Source organism: Penaeus monodon, chromosome 40, assembly GCF_015228065.2.
Source record: "Penaeus monodon isolate SGIC_2016 chromosome 40, NSTDA_Pmon_1, whole genome shotgun sequence".
Classification (NCBI taxonomy): domain Eukaryota; kingdom Metazoa; phylum Arthropoda; class Malacostraca; order Decapoda; family Penaeidae; genus Penaeus; species Penaeus monodon.
Window position 1 is genome coordinate 23,027,974 of NC_051425.1, and position 12,500 is coordinate 23,040,473.

At 43.0% G+C, this 12,500-nt stretch overlaps 2 protein-coding genes and 1 long non-coding RNA gene across 4 annotated transcripts in view; 1 reads left to right on the plus strand and 2 right to left on the minus strand.

Moving 5' to 3' along the window:
- Positions 1 to 530: 530 nt before the first annotated feature.
- On the minus strand, positions 531 to 6,006 carry LOC119597905. Its single transcript, XM_037947573.1, has 7 exons — positions 5,889 to 6,006; positions 4,022 to 5,605; positions 3,782 to 3,833; positions 3,329 to 3,554; positions 2,909 to 3,025; positions 2,290 to 2,475; positions 531 to 930 (listed from the first exon to the last, which is right to left on the minus strand). Exons 1-7 carry the CDS (start codon positions 5,950 to 5,952, stop codon positions 766 to 768), a joined length of 2,394 nt encoding a protein of 797 aa, XP_037803501.1. The 5' UTR covers positions 5,953 to 6,006; the 3' UTR covers positions 531 to 765.
- A 377-nt stretch (positions 6,007 to 6,383) lies between these two features.
- LOC119597906 lies at positions 6,384 to 7,713 on the minus strand. The gene is made up of 3 exons (XR_005230938.1): positions 7,677 to 7,713; positions 6,621 to 6,670; positions 6,384 to 6,518 (listed from the first exon to the last, which is right to left on the minus strand). It is a non-coding gene; the product is annotated as an uncharacterized LOC119597906 (long non-coding RNA).
- A 48-nt stretch (positions 7,714 to 7,761) lies between these two features.
- Positions 7,762 to 12,500, plus strand: part of LOC119597865 — a 14,946-nt gene continuing 10,207 nt past the window's right edge. Inside the window, exon 1 of one of the 2 annotated variants that reach the window (XM_037947520.1) lies at positions 7,762 to 7,858. The gene's annotated coding sequence lies outside the window, so the exon portion shown is untranslated. The remainder of the gene's footprint in view (positions 7,859 to 12,500) is intronic. The other variant, XM_037947521.1, reaches the window with a different exon arrangement.

Consider the following 12,500-nt stretch of genomic DNA (forward strand, 5'->3'; position numbering starts at 1 on the left):
CTACCCGACCATAAAATAATTACTCACAAACGACTCATTAATCAAACAAGCTTTCATGCACCGACCAATGTCTATATAAGTATACTTACATAGACCGTTGGCACCTATTGGTGACTTCGATGCCGATTTATGGAAACATTTTCGTTGAAAATATTATTCATAAAGACTTCACTCTTTTTGGGAAGGAAAATGTGAAAATTTAAAAGGATCCACTCCCATTCAGTTCTTTCTGCATCTACCGCACAATATTACTTCATATCCCTACGTTTTAAAAACCGGTAAAGTTCCAAGTGATTTTTCCAACCATTCCCCGCCTTCAGGAAATACTGTGGACGTACCTGGATATAGCTATGGTAATAACTTCATTCCTTTTTTCATAGAGAAGGTAAAAAAAAAAAAAATCACCCTTCACAAGAACCTAGATAGAGAACACTACCAAAGCTTTTTATCGGTAAACTCCAATAATATCTTACTTAGAGGCTAGATTCCAGTATCTTTAGAGTTGAACTTAATTCAGGTATTCATTACACTTTAGATCTTAATAAGTGTTTTCCTAAGCATCATTGAAAAAAATAATGGATACATGACCCAAATAACACATACTTATACGTCTATATATAAATTTTATTTCTCCGTCTACACATAGTGAATGTGGAAAACAACATGCATTGAAGTTCTATATAGACAGGGCCCCTAGATAAAATTCGTTGCTCACCCTTACGTGTGAAATTACGCTAATCAGTCAGGGGTGAATGAGATCGGTTATTATTCGGTGCCAAATATGATGCCCCAGTAGATGCAGTTGAAGAGGATGATGACCATAGGAATCAGGTAAGTCCTCGCCATTATGATAATTCTGTCAGCCACGGGAGAGGTTGGGCGCGCGCTCATCTTGTTCCTCCTTACCGATAAGGGATAGTCGAGTGTCACCTGGCGAGGAAAATGCCGTGTGAATGATGAGAAAAATAATGAGGAGGATGAGAAGATTGGAGTTGATGTTGATGTCGATGGGGATGTCGATGGGGATGGTGATGGTGATGATTATTATGATGATGATGATAATGATAGATGATGATGATGATGATGATGATGATAATGATAACGATCATAACAATAATGCTAATGATAACAATAATAGTAATAATAACAACTATTATAATAATAATAATGATAATATTAAAGAGAACAACAGTAATTATCATAATGATAATAATAATAATAATAATAATAATAATAATAATAATAATAATAATTAACAATATTATGATAATAGTTAAATTAGAAATCATGACTGTCCGCATAACTCACAACTGCGGTATGTCTCTCTCTCTCTCTCTCTCTCTCTCTCTCTCTCTCTCTCTCTCTCTCTCTCTCTCTCTCTCTCTCTCTCTCTCTCTCTCTCTCTCATTCTTCCTTCACCCCTTGCCAAGCGTCGATGTGAAAATGTTTTGTTTACGTTGTTGAATCGACTAAGGACCATTTTAAAAAGTGACCACACAGAAGAGAGAGACATTAGTATCCATCACAACCATCAAGTGTCCCAATTATCGAAAAAAAAAAGTTACAAAAGGAAAAAAAAGGTTTGTGTTTTGAGGGCAAATTATACGTAGAGTTATACGTAGAGGCAAAGGAATATTGCTGCAATTTATACCAAGGGAAAGGCTGAGCTTCTACTTGTTGCTGCGATATTGCATCTCTAACCCGCTTCGCTGTACTGAGGGTTCGCTGTACTGAGGTTCAGGGGGAAGAGTCCCCTGAAGTGGGGTATATCTTTAGGACGTATTGTAAAACGACCTCCTAGCTTATAATGGCGTGTATTTCGATTAGGCCTTTATTTGCCACCCTGGCTAACTGCACAGGCGTGGGCAAGCTGTGGTACATTTGATTCTCGTAGATTATACCGAATGATGACCCTAGACTCCGCCACCCCAAACAGGCGTTTCAGCCCGTAGACTTTTAATGGTGTGTGTGTGTGTGTGTGTGTGTGTGTGTGTGTGTGTGTGTGTGTGTGTGTGTGGTTGTGTGTGTGTGTGTGTGTGTGTGTGTGTGTGTGTGTGGTGTGTGTGTGTGTGTGTGTGTGTGTGTGTGTGTGTGTGTGTGTGTGTGTGTGTGTGTGTGTGTGTGTGTGTGTGTGTGTGTGTGTGTGTGTGTGGTATATAGTATGAATATATAACATATAATACACATCTTCATCTGCACTGTACTATATATCCATGTACTAGTTATCCATCAAAACAGTACCTTATAAGTTATAACTGATCCGATATTTCCCAAAATGCAGGCACTCACCCCGGCCATGTTGACCAGATGCTCCGCGATGACGTGGGTGACGATGACGAAGAAGAGCAAGAAGATGCAGAAGAAGAACCACACGTCGATCATCTTGACGTAGGCGGTGGCCGGAAGAGCGTCTGAGGCATTTCCGTAGAGCGTGTACAGCACCAGCAGCGTCGTCAGGCTGACAGCCATGCGGACCTGCAGGGGCGTCAGCGGAGGGACAGCTTAAGTAAGGTGAAACACTGCCACGATGTACAGTTACAAAAATAAGTGTTGTTACCCTTTGCACAAACTAATGTGAAAAATCGACGAAGCGGCGTGGAATAGCGAGGCAAGGTAGTTAGCACCGTAATCAGAGAAAAGCGTTCAGTTCTACATTGACCACAAGTAAAGGTAACGATAGTTTTTTTTTTCTGACACGGGAAGAAAAGTTTCGAACTCGTAAGCCCCGTCATAATCGAAATTTGATTTTTTTAAAAGTCAGATAAGATCTTGAATACGAAACATTACGTCTTTATTCCGTTTACGTTATGGCAGGGTTTGCTTTTATCCTTTGTAGACGTTACTTTGTGCACGACGTATGTACTATAGAATAACTATGAATTTGTCGACTGGTACTTCATAAACTCACGTCCATTAGAGAAATATTGACATAGAGCGTGGTGTAGCCCACTAGCTGTAACATGGTTGTGGGCAAGTACACTGACAGGAAAATCATCGTCCATCTCCGCTTCAGTTCGAAATCCACCTGAAATAAACAAACTGCATCACGAAAATGAACCAACTATCAAAACCTAGAATAAACAACTTGTGACCTAAAAGTACCTCGTCAGCCAAACTTGTCATGAACAATATGTGAAGCAAAAGTACCTCATCAGCAAAATCTGTAATAAATAATACGCGAAGCAAAACAGTCCCTCGTCATGAATGAAAAAAAATGGAACGGAAAATATCCTCATCACCAAAATTCAAGAAACGACGCATTTTCCCTCCAAAGAAAACGGACAACGAAGACCTCGTGGGGGCGTGGAGACCGGGGACAACAAAATACCTTCAACACGCTGTAACGTGTCTCGTCGTCGCCTCCCTCAGTCACGCCGATATCGTAGCTGCTCAGAACGAAGGCGGGGAGTTTCGGGTCCTCCTGGTACACCACGTGGGCGCGATCGCTCGAGAATTCCACGAGCTCCTTCCGTACGCTGAGTTGCAGCATCAGGTAGCAGTGTTGCACGTCGAAGGGGTAGTAAAAGAGCTGGAAGGTGCAGCCAAACACACCGCTGGGAGGAAAACCGGATTTTTTTGAGGTTTTATGAGTTTCGATGAAGGAAAGTGATTAAATGCCCCCCCCCCCCCCCCCTCTCTCTCTCTCTCTCTCTCTCTCTCTCTCTCTCTCTCTCTCTCTCTCTCTCTCTCTCTCTCTCTCTCATTCTCTCTCATTCTCTCATTCTCTCTCTTCCCATTTCTCTCGCTATTGTGACACCAGCGTCAGCACCACTTGTCTAACCTGTAGTGCTGACGAAGGACGATGTCAGCCGAACTTCCGTCATATTCCGTGTCTGGAAAGTGATAGGAGTGATAATAGTAATGGCAACATCAAACTCGTTTAGTTTCTGTGCATTGATTGGTGCCATTGATTCAAACCATTGGACTGATGCCATTAACTCAAACCATTAATATTTGTCACGACTGGGGACGCACAATGGAAGACGGGATAAAGGAGAACGTCAAGAGGCAAACCGCTCACCCATCCTGAAGTCGTTGAAGTCTGGCGGAAGCGGGAAGCCGATCTTGTTGAGGTACTGCTCCTCGTTCAGCTGCTTGATGTTCCCGTTGTAGATGTTGGGGAAACTGATGCCGGGTTTCCACAGGAGTTCTTTGTCCTCTTCTGCTAGCTTATTCCACTCCAGCGTGTCGCCCAGGTTGTAGTAGGTGGGTCGGGGGTCATTCCAGGTCAGTTCCACCACGAATTCCACGTTTAAGATTCTCTGGATGTCGCTGATTTCCATAAACCTGAGGACGTCAACAGTGGCTCCCAAGAAAATCGACTGTCCTTCAGTCGCGTTATCTGGGGGGCGTTCCTCCCGGTATCCCTTCGGCAGGATGATCACCTGGCAGTCCTCCTCGTCTGACAGGTCCACACAGTCGTCCTTTGTGTCGCATCGTTTTGCTTTAGGAATGCAATCGCCATTCGTACATGTGAATTGGTTGTTGTTGCAGATGGAGAAACTGAGACGGATGTCGGAATCTATCAGATAGTTACACATGGACCTCTTCAGCTTCCAGGAGTGTCGACCGATCGGGTACGTGTCTTTGGACGGCACTTTGAGCACGGCAACCAGCTCCTCCTCCGCCGTGTCGTACATCTCCCAGTCGTAGGGGCCGCTCTTGTACACCATGTAGCCGTAGTAGCCGTGCAGGTAGGGCTTATCCCGCTTGTAGCCCAGCACCTCGTAGTACGTCTCCGCCTCGTTGGTGTAGCAGAAGCCCCTGAGGCGCAGCGGCTTCCTGCGGTCCACCTCGCAGGGCACGCACGCGGGCCACTTGATCACGCACGAGGTGTCCACCCAGCGGCCGTTGGGCAGGAACATGAGCATGCAGTTCTCGCCCGTGCCGCCGTTGGGCTCGTTGAGCTCGAACTGCGTCTGCGCCACGGAGTTGTCGGTGAATTTCCTCCACACGTCCTCCTCCTCCTCGTCCGTGACCCCGATCCACAGGTGGTAGTTGGACAGACACTCCTCGGCGAAGTTGAGCGACTGCTGGTGCAGCTCGTGGTTGTCCGCGGCGTCCTTGGGCGTGTACACTTCGTAGCCGACGCGGTTGCAGGTGAGCCTGGAGTCGGCCATCTCCCTGGCCTCGGGGAAGATCACGTACTCCACCGCCTTCTCGCAGAAGTACGACGGCTCGACCAGCTCCACCGTGGCCCCCCCGAGCAGCTCGATGTCCTCCCTGTCCGTGGAGAAGATGTTGCCCAGCGGCGCCGGCCCGCACGAGGCCTGCACTCTGACCTCGTCGGGCGTCAGCGATCGGTTCCAGATGTTGACCTGCGCTATGTGACCCCGGAAGCTCTGGTCGGTGTCGTAGGCGCCGGCCAGCAGGTCCTGCTCCTGGCCGATGGTGATGATGCCCTTGACGGGCAGAGGAACCTTGTGGGGCACGCTGAAGGGCCCCTTGGCCTCCAGCTTGCCGTGGATGTAGGCCCGGTACTCGCCGTTGTGGAAATTGTGGCAGTAGTGGCTCCACTGGTGGAGGCCGATGTCGTTGGTCATGTCCAGGAAGCCGTACTGACGCACGCCGTTGTAGTAGAAGCCGTGGTTCTCGCCGCGACGGTCTGCGGGCGGGGGGCGGGCTTAGGTCGGGGACCACAGGCTTGGGCGTGGGCAGAAAGCCACCGCCTTTGGTAGGTTAGTGGGTGGGAACAGATAAGATAATAATGACAATGATAACACCGAGCACTGCCTGATTGACTTTGCATTTGCATCCTGCAGCTGAAAATTAGAGAAGGGAAGACCTAGCAGGCAACCAAAGAGCATTGCAACGGAATGAGTGGATCAGAAGGAAGGAAAAGCCTCGGCTGGACGAGCCCCAGCGGGCCGGCCGGGCAGCGGACTCACACATGTGCAGGACGTCGTTGTCCTGGTCGGAGGTGGCGATGGAGATGTGGCTCTCGTAGCTCATGAGCGTGGAGGGCCGCGCGCGGAGACACACCGTCACCTCCGGGTACTCGGACACGTCGCCCTGGCGAGATCACGTTGATATTAATATCTAGCATTCTTTATTTAAATGCAAGGCTATGACCGCCCGGGACACGACAGATGTTGATATAGGAACACCGCAAAACATTGATTTACTCTTCTGTCATTTTTTTTTCCTAAGAACATTTCATTTACTAACAGTAATATATTGGACGTAATGTCGTTATAAAGTATTTACAAATCACGAAATGCCGCTAACCACAGTAAACTTCTTTGGCAGGATTACTGAACATACCACGAGAGAACGGTATACACATAAAAATAGATACTTATCACACACACGTCAGCACTGTTCCAAAACCTCACAAACTGCTACACGCAAACCCACGCCCACACGACCGTGGCCATGACTCGCCTCCTTGAAGTGATCGGTGAGGTTGTATCGCAGGAGGACGTCGTCGCGAGGAGGCGCCCACATGTCCAGCTGCATCGCAAACACTCTAATCTTTCCTTTGTAGACGGGTTCCTGCGACACACTAGTAGTCAAAACTGCCGGACGTAGGAAGACATGTTAGCGCGTAAATTGTTTGGTGTTATGGAGTGTACATGCCGACAAAGAACAAAAAACAAAGAATGATTATTTGTACTTACTACAGCCAGCGAGCACCGCGAAGATCCCTCTTCGTGGGGCGATCATCATGCTGGTCACCAACGGGGCCCGGGAACGAAGGTGAAAATAAGATTGTTTAATATTTTTCCAGTTTTAGGTCGCATTCAAAAGTCATGAATTCACTTTATAATTTATACACAGACACACGCTCACACGGACATTTATATAGATAGATAGATAAATGGACGAATAAGATTGATTGTGTGTGTGTGCGTGTTTGTGTGCGTGCGTGTGTATGCGTGTGTGTGTGTGTGTGTGTGTGTGTGTGTGTGTGTGTGTGTGTGTGTGTGTGTGTGTGTGTGTGTGTGTGTGTGTGTGTGTGTGTGTGTGTGTGTGTGTATGTGTGTGTTTGCATGCGTGCGTGCGTCTGCCTGCCTGCCTGCCTGCCTGCATGTCATCTGCCTGCCTACCTGCCGCTCAAAGACAAATGAAAACGTCCCATATTTTCCAAAATCTCTACACGCATAACATACGAATCCCTCTTTCCCTGTACTTCTCCGGAGAGTTTTCTTCCAATCGCCTCCCTTTTGCTCTTAAGATGGTCGCAGGAGACATGGTTAGGTGAATAAAGTTACAAATGAATTAAGAAGGATTCCAAAAAAATGTAATCATATGTAAACAGAAAGGAGCAAGAGTTGCACAAGATTTGATTCAGATTAATTACTAGGCACGCCTATTGATGGAATTTCTTCTACCCCTGTTTCCGCTTCGGACACAGAAAAAGGAAAATAGAACAGGTCTTGATTAATAAGAATTTAAAAATACTACACTTAGACTCGCTTCCAGGGAGCTTAATATGGGTGTTCCGCCTTTCTCGAATAAACCAAACTAATACAGATAATAATAGTACGGCATTCTAAGCACTCGAAGCTTTGAAACATCTTCGAAATAGTACTAGAAGGTTTGAAACATCTTCGAAATAGTACTAGAAGGTTTGAAACATCTTCGAAATAGTACTAGAAGGTTTGAAACATCTTCGAAATAGTACTCGAAGCTATGAAACATCGGGCGCCTTGCTAAGACGCCACGGTGCCTACCTGGCCGTCGCTCGCAGCCCCGCGCGGACAGGTGCGGCGGGTCAACTGGCGCCCGGACGCTGCTCCCCTGACTCCCTCCCCCACCCCCCGCCCCCCACCCCACTCCTCGATTCACAGTCATGACGTCACCAAGGCCTTTGCGGTGGATGTGACCCGGTTTGTGTCAGGGAAACGTGATTTACGTGAGTTTTTGTTTTGTATTTTGTATTTGCCATTCTTTAATTGCACCAGAAACATTATTTACATCGCATATTATTGTAGTGCGATCACTATTCCACATCCAGTAAATGATAATGCTCGAAAAAGTTTATAATCGTATATATGTTTGTGTGTGTGTGTGTGTGTGTGTGTGTGTGTGTGTGTGTGTGTGTGTGTGTGTGTGTGTGTGTGTGTGTGTGTGTGTGTGTGTGTGTGTGTGCATACATATATACATACTATATAAGTATGAGTACATTATATATATATATATATATATATATATATATATATATATATATAATATATATATATAGTATATATATATTATATATATATATATATATATATATATATATATATATATATATATATATATATATATATATATATATATATATATATATATATATATATATATATATATATATAAACACACGTAGCCAGTAACACTTCTGAACACACACATTCAGTTTGTCAATTTGGCAGCTAAATAAAACCTGTGACTGGCCAAGACTCTCTACGTTTTACCATACCATATACCGTAAATATATGTCATTATTAATGTAGTAATTGGCTTAAACCATATTGAAACCGTTGCGTACCTCACACCTATAAGGAATTAACAAAATCTTACCAGACAGAGAATGTTAATGAATTTATATAAAAAAGATTGATATTTCCAGTTTGATATTTCCACCATTCTAAATGTGAAATACCTAACGGAAAACCTGCATAAACAATACAATGCAGCAGTCTTGAGATATTTAACAATAATACTAGGGCATTTGACTTTGCGTAAGGGTCATGAGAGGAAGGTTAGATGTAGGTGGTTACGTCCTAAGAGGGGGGGGAGGGTAGTGGCAATTGAGAAAAAAAAAGAGAAAAAAAGGTAGGGGGATAGACAGTAGACACTGACGATTGTTAACGAGAAAGAAATATCACTGGACATAGTTTTTCAGTCAAGCATGCTTGTCTGTCATGAGTGCATGGCTCAAGCCTATAACATGTTTTCTTTATTCAGACTCGCACATGCTGTTTAGTCTTGTTGTTGCACTGTAATAAAGACATTTGATTCACACACGTTATTCTTAGATTGGTAGGTAGCCAGCGTGGGTCGTTAAACCCTCATATACCGCATTTGTCACTCAAGTTTCGATGGGATTTATCTGGCAGAATAAATTTAGCGCTCTTTCATTCTAGACGAATTCGCCCAGATTTTCCCCCCCTTTCGCAGAAGGGAAGCTGCTTGGCGGAGGAAGTACCAGATAAGCTCAATCAGCTGTTGGGAAACACATGTGTGATGCTCAGACTTGCGTTCCAGCCTCAGATTTGATTGCGAATGAATTATTACCAATGAAATTCGTCGCAAAAAACGTTTATCTGAAGAAGAATTGCATCAGGATTACGGTAAATAGGCCGATGATGAGGATGACGATGGTGATGATTTTTTAATCACTGCCGAAAGTTTTTATTAGGCTATATATATATATATATATATATATATATATATATATATATATATATATATATATTTATATATATATTCATATATATATATATATTTTTTTTTTTTGTGCGTATTCTCTCTCTCTCTCTCTCTCTCTTTCTCTCTCTCTCTCTCTATCTATCTACTCTCTCTCTCTCCTCTGACTCTCTCTCTCTCTCTCTCTCTCTCTCTTCTCTCTCTCTGTCTCTCTCTCTCTCTCTCTCTCTCTCTCTCTCTCTCTCTCTCTCTCTCTCTCTCTCTCTCTCTCTCTCTCTCTCTCTCTCTCTCTAGGAAGGCCATCCTCTCTAGGAAGGGTATGCATGTATTATATACACAACATTAGTTCCATTAGAAAATGTACTTTTAGGAAAAAAACTAAACTTTTATAATTTTATTTCCTCTCCATTCTGCCGAACAGCATTCATTCCACAGCGGAAATCGTGCGTATGTCGACAAATCTTCTTTGTTGATCAACAGCAAACATTCCAAAGTGTCGTAAACTATCAGAAGTCATGCTCACATTTTGCAAATTCAACGGTTACATTATGTCAACAAATGCAGCGCGAATATTTCATGGTTATAGGCTCTTTGCTTCGTTTTGTTGGCTGAATAAAGGATCTGATCGCATTTTCTTGCTTGATAAGGAACAAGAAGTAACTTTTGTCCTCTGGATCTTTCAAGAATTACATCAGTACCTGAGCGTCATTGTAGATAGGAAAACAATGTTTGATTTTGCACTGAATTATTGAAAATCGCCGCCCCCCCCCCCAATCCCTAGCTCGTTGTTGTCGTGGGGGGGGGGGGGTAGAAGACCTTGGCCCTCAGCCTTCGCCTCAATTAATGTCTTTTCTTCTCCCCTTTTCCTTTTCCTCCTCTTCTTCATCCCCTTCTTCTGTCCACTTAATCGTTAACTCATTTCTACCCTATTCGTCACAATACCATATGACCTTTGATGTCTAGCGCAATTTAACCATTAACAATTACTGAAAATCGTTATATTTTCGTTTCCTTTTTTAGTCGAATAAAAAAAAAGTACTTCCTTTGCTTTGCATGATTCTAAACAGAAAACATGTAGAATTCGCATGAATCAAGAATTTGGTATCGAACAAAAAAGGTTCGTTTTCTCAATGGCAAACGTCATCCACTTCTACGGACATTGAATAATTAATTCGGATATTCCTTACCTGAGTATGATTTAGACTCCTACAAAAGAAAAAAAATAGACTTATGCAAAATATGATTAGTATATGTAGGCGCGAGTCCTTTTAAAAAATAATTGTGTAAATCAAAATATCTAGGATTGTTTCTATCAGGCAAGAAGAGATGGAATATTCGTTTTCTGATTAATGAAAATCGAAAAAAGGAAAGGAATTTGTAGCAAAATGTAATTAAGAATGTGTTTTGGATAAAAAAAATGGTGAAGCTATTTTTTTTATTTCAATTTCTCGAGGAAACAGGAAACAACATAGACTTGCAAAAGTCTGGAAGCTCTCTCTCTCTCTCTTTCTCCCCTCTCTCTCTCTCTCTCTCTTTCTCTTCTCTTCTCTTCTCTCTCTTTCTTTCTTTCTCTCTTCTCTCTCTCTCTTCTCTTCTCTTCTCTTCTCTTCTCTTCTCTCTCTCTCTCTCTCTCTCTCTCTTCTTCTCTCTCTCTCTCTCTTCTCTCCTCTTCTCTTCTCTCTCTATCTCTCTCTCTCGCTAAAGATATATATCCCATACCCTCTCCCTTTTACGATGATATATTTCCCCTACCTTACCCTCCCTTCCTCCCTGTCTCTTGCCCTCTCGTTCTCTTTGTTTTATTTTGTTTTACAGATTCGTTTCTTATTGCGTCTGCATTAAGAAACGTTTTATTTGAATAGTATTGTTTACAGCCTAGTTAGGTACACCAATATGCTTTGTTACATAATATTTTTTTATCATGCGTTGGAGAAGCTGTACTGTTATAATCTACACTGGCCTATCATCATGGTGATCAATGCTATATCCGTTTTTTAATATAATATTTTTTTGTCTAAATTTTAGTTTCATAATGAAGAGGAGAGGCTACTGAACTTTTCGAAGTTTATTCTTCTTCTCTGTAATTATAGATAACACCAGAAATGTGTGCACTTCAAATGGCCATTACTGTTCCCACGAAGAGCCTTTGAACACGAAACCGTTTTGCGTGGAACTCATATATGAATGTAAATACTTATAATGTTATTCCCTTTTTTACCATTATTGACATTACTACTGTTTTGATATCCAAAACATACGGCGCTATAAACAGGTACTTAAACAGACACGTTTCTGCTCCACAGTTCACCCTCTCTGACCCCGTTTCTAGTGACCCTAGATTGGCCATCTGGAAGTATTCTTAGGCCACCTTCGGCGTTTGACGTGCTCCCTTTACTCAGCCGAAGAAACTTGTCAATATCTCAGAATATCATTAGCTATTAATTTCCTTCCGATGGAGCGAGAGTGGCGCCTTTGGTCCGCGTGTGCAAGGGCCTGTCACGCACCAAAGTGTTCTTATTTGCCTTCTATCGAGTCCCAGAGTGAATGTTTATTTTCCAAGACGTAGTTAAGTGTAGCCAATCGACTGGAGTTCTATGTTTTATAAGCTCCTGCGGATCTCGAAACTAGTAGTCGAACGTGGATTCGAATCTTGAACGATGCCGAAGGTTGGGGATTCGATTCTGAATGTAGTGATTGGTTTCTTTTATTAACCAGCATTTCAACGTCGCGTATCTTCGTCTTCGCAAAAAAATAAAAAATAAAATACAATAAATAAAAATAAATAAATGAATAAATAAAATAATCATTTGCGTGTTTCCATTGTTTCTTCTTAGCTGAGAGCATTCTGGAGTAAAGATAAATTTCTTGCAATGCTCTCTACAAAGCAAAGCACGCTTGCGCCCACCTGAGGCAAGCAATTTTGAAGTAAATGCTTGTCAGAAAACGCCATTGTCCACTTGATATGTTACTTTCGACGGTAAGATTACACAAGCGCTGGAATATCTAAGTCTGATGACCGCAGTTTTCTCTCTTTTTTTTGTATATCGTGTATAATTTTCCCACCTGTTTGCCCATTATTATTTGCATTTTACTGACGATTTGCTTGATATCACGTAGAATGTAATGTCGCAAAGTAACAGGAC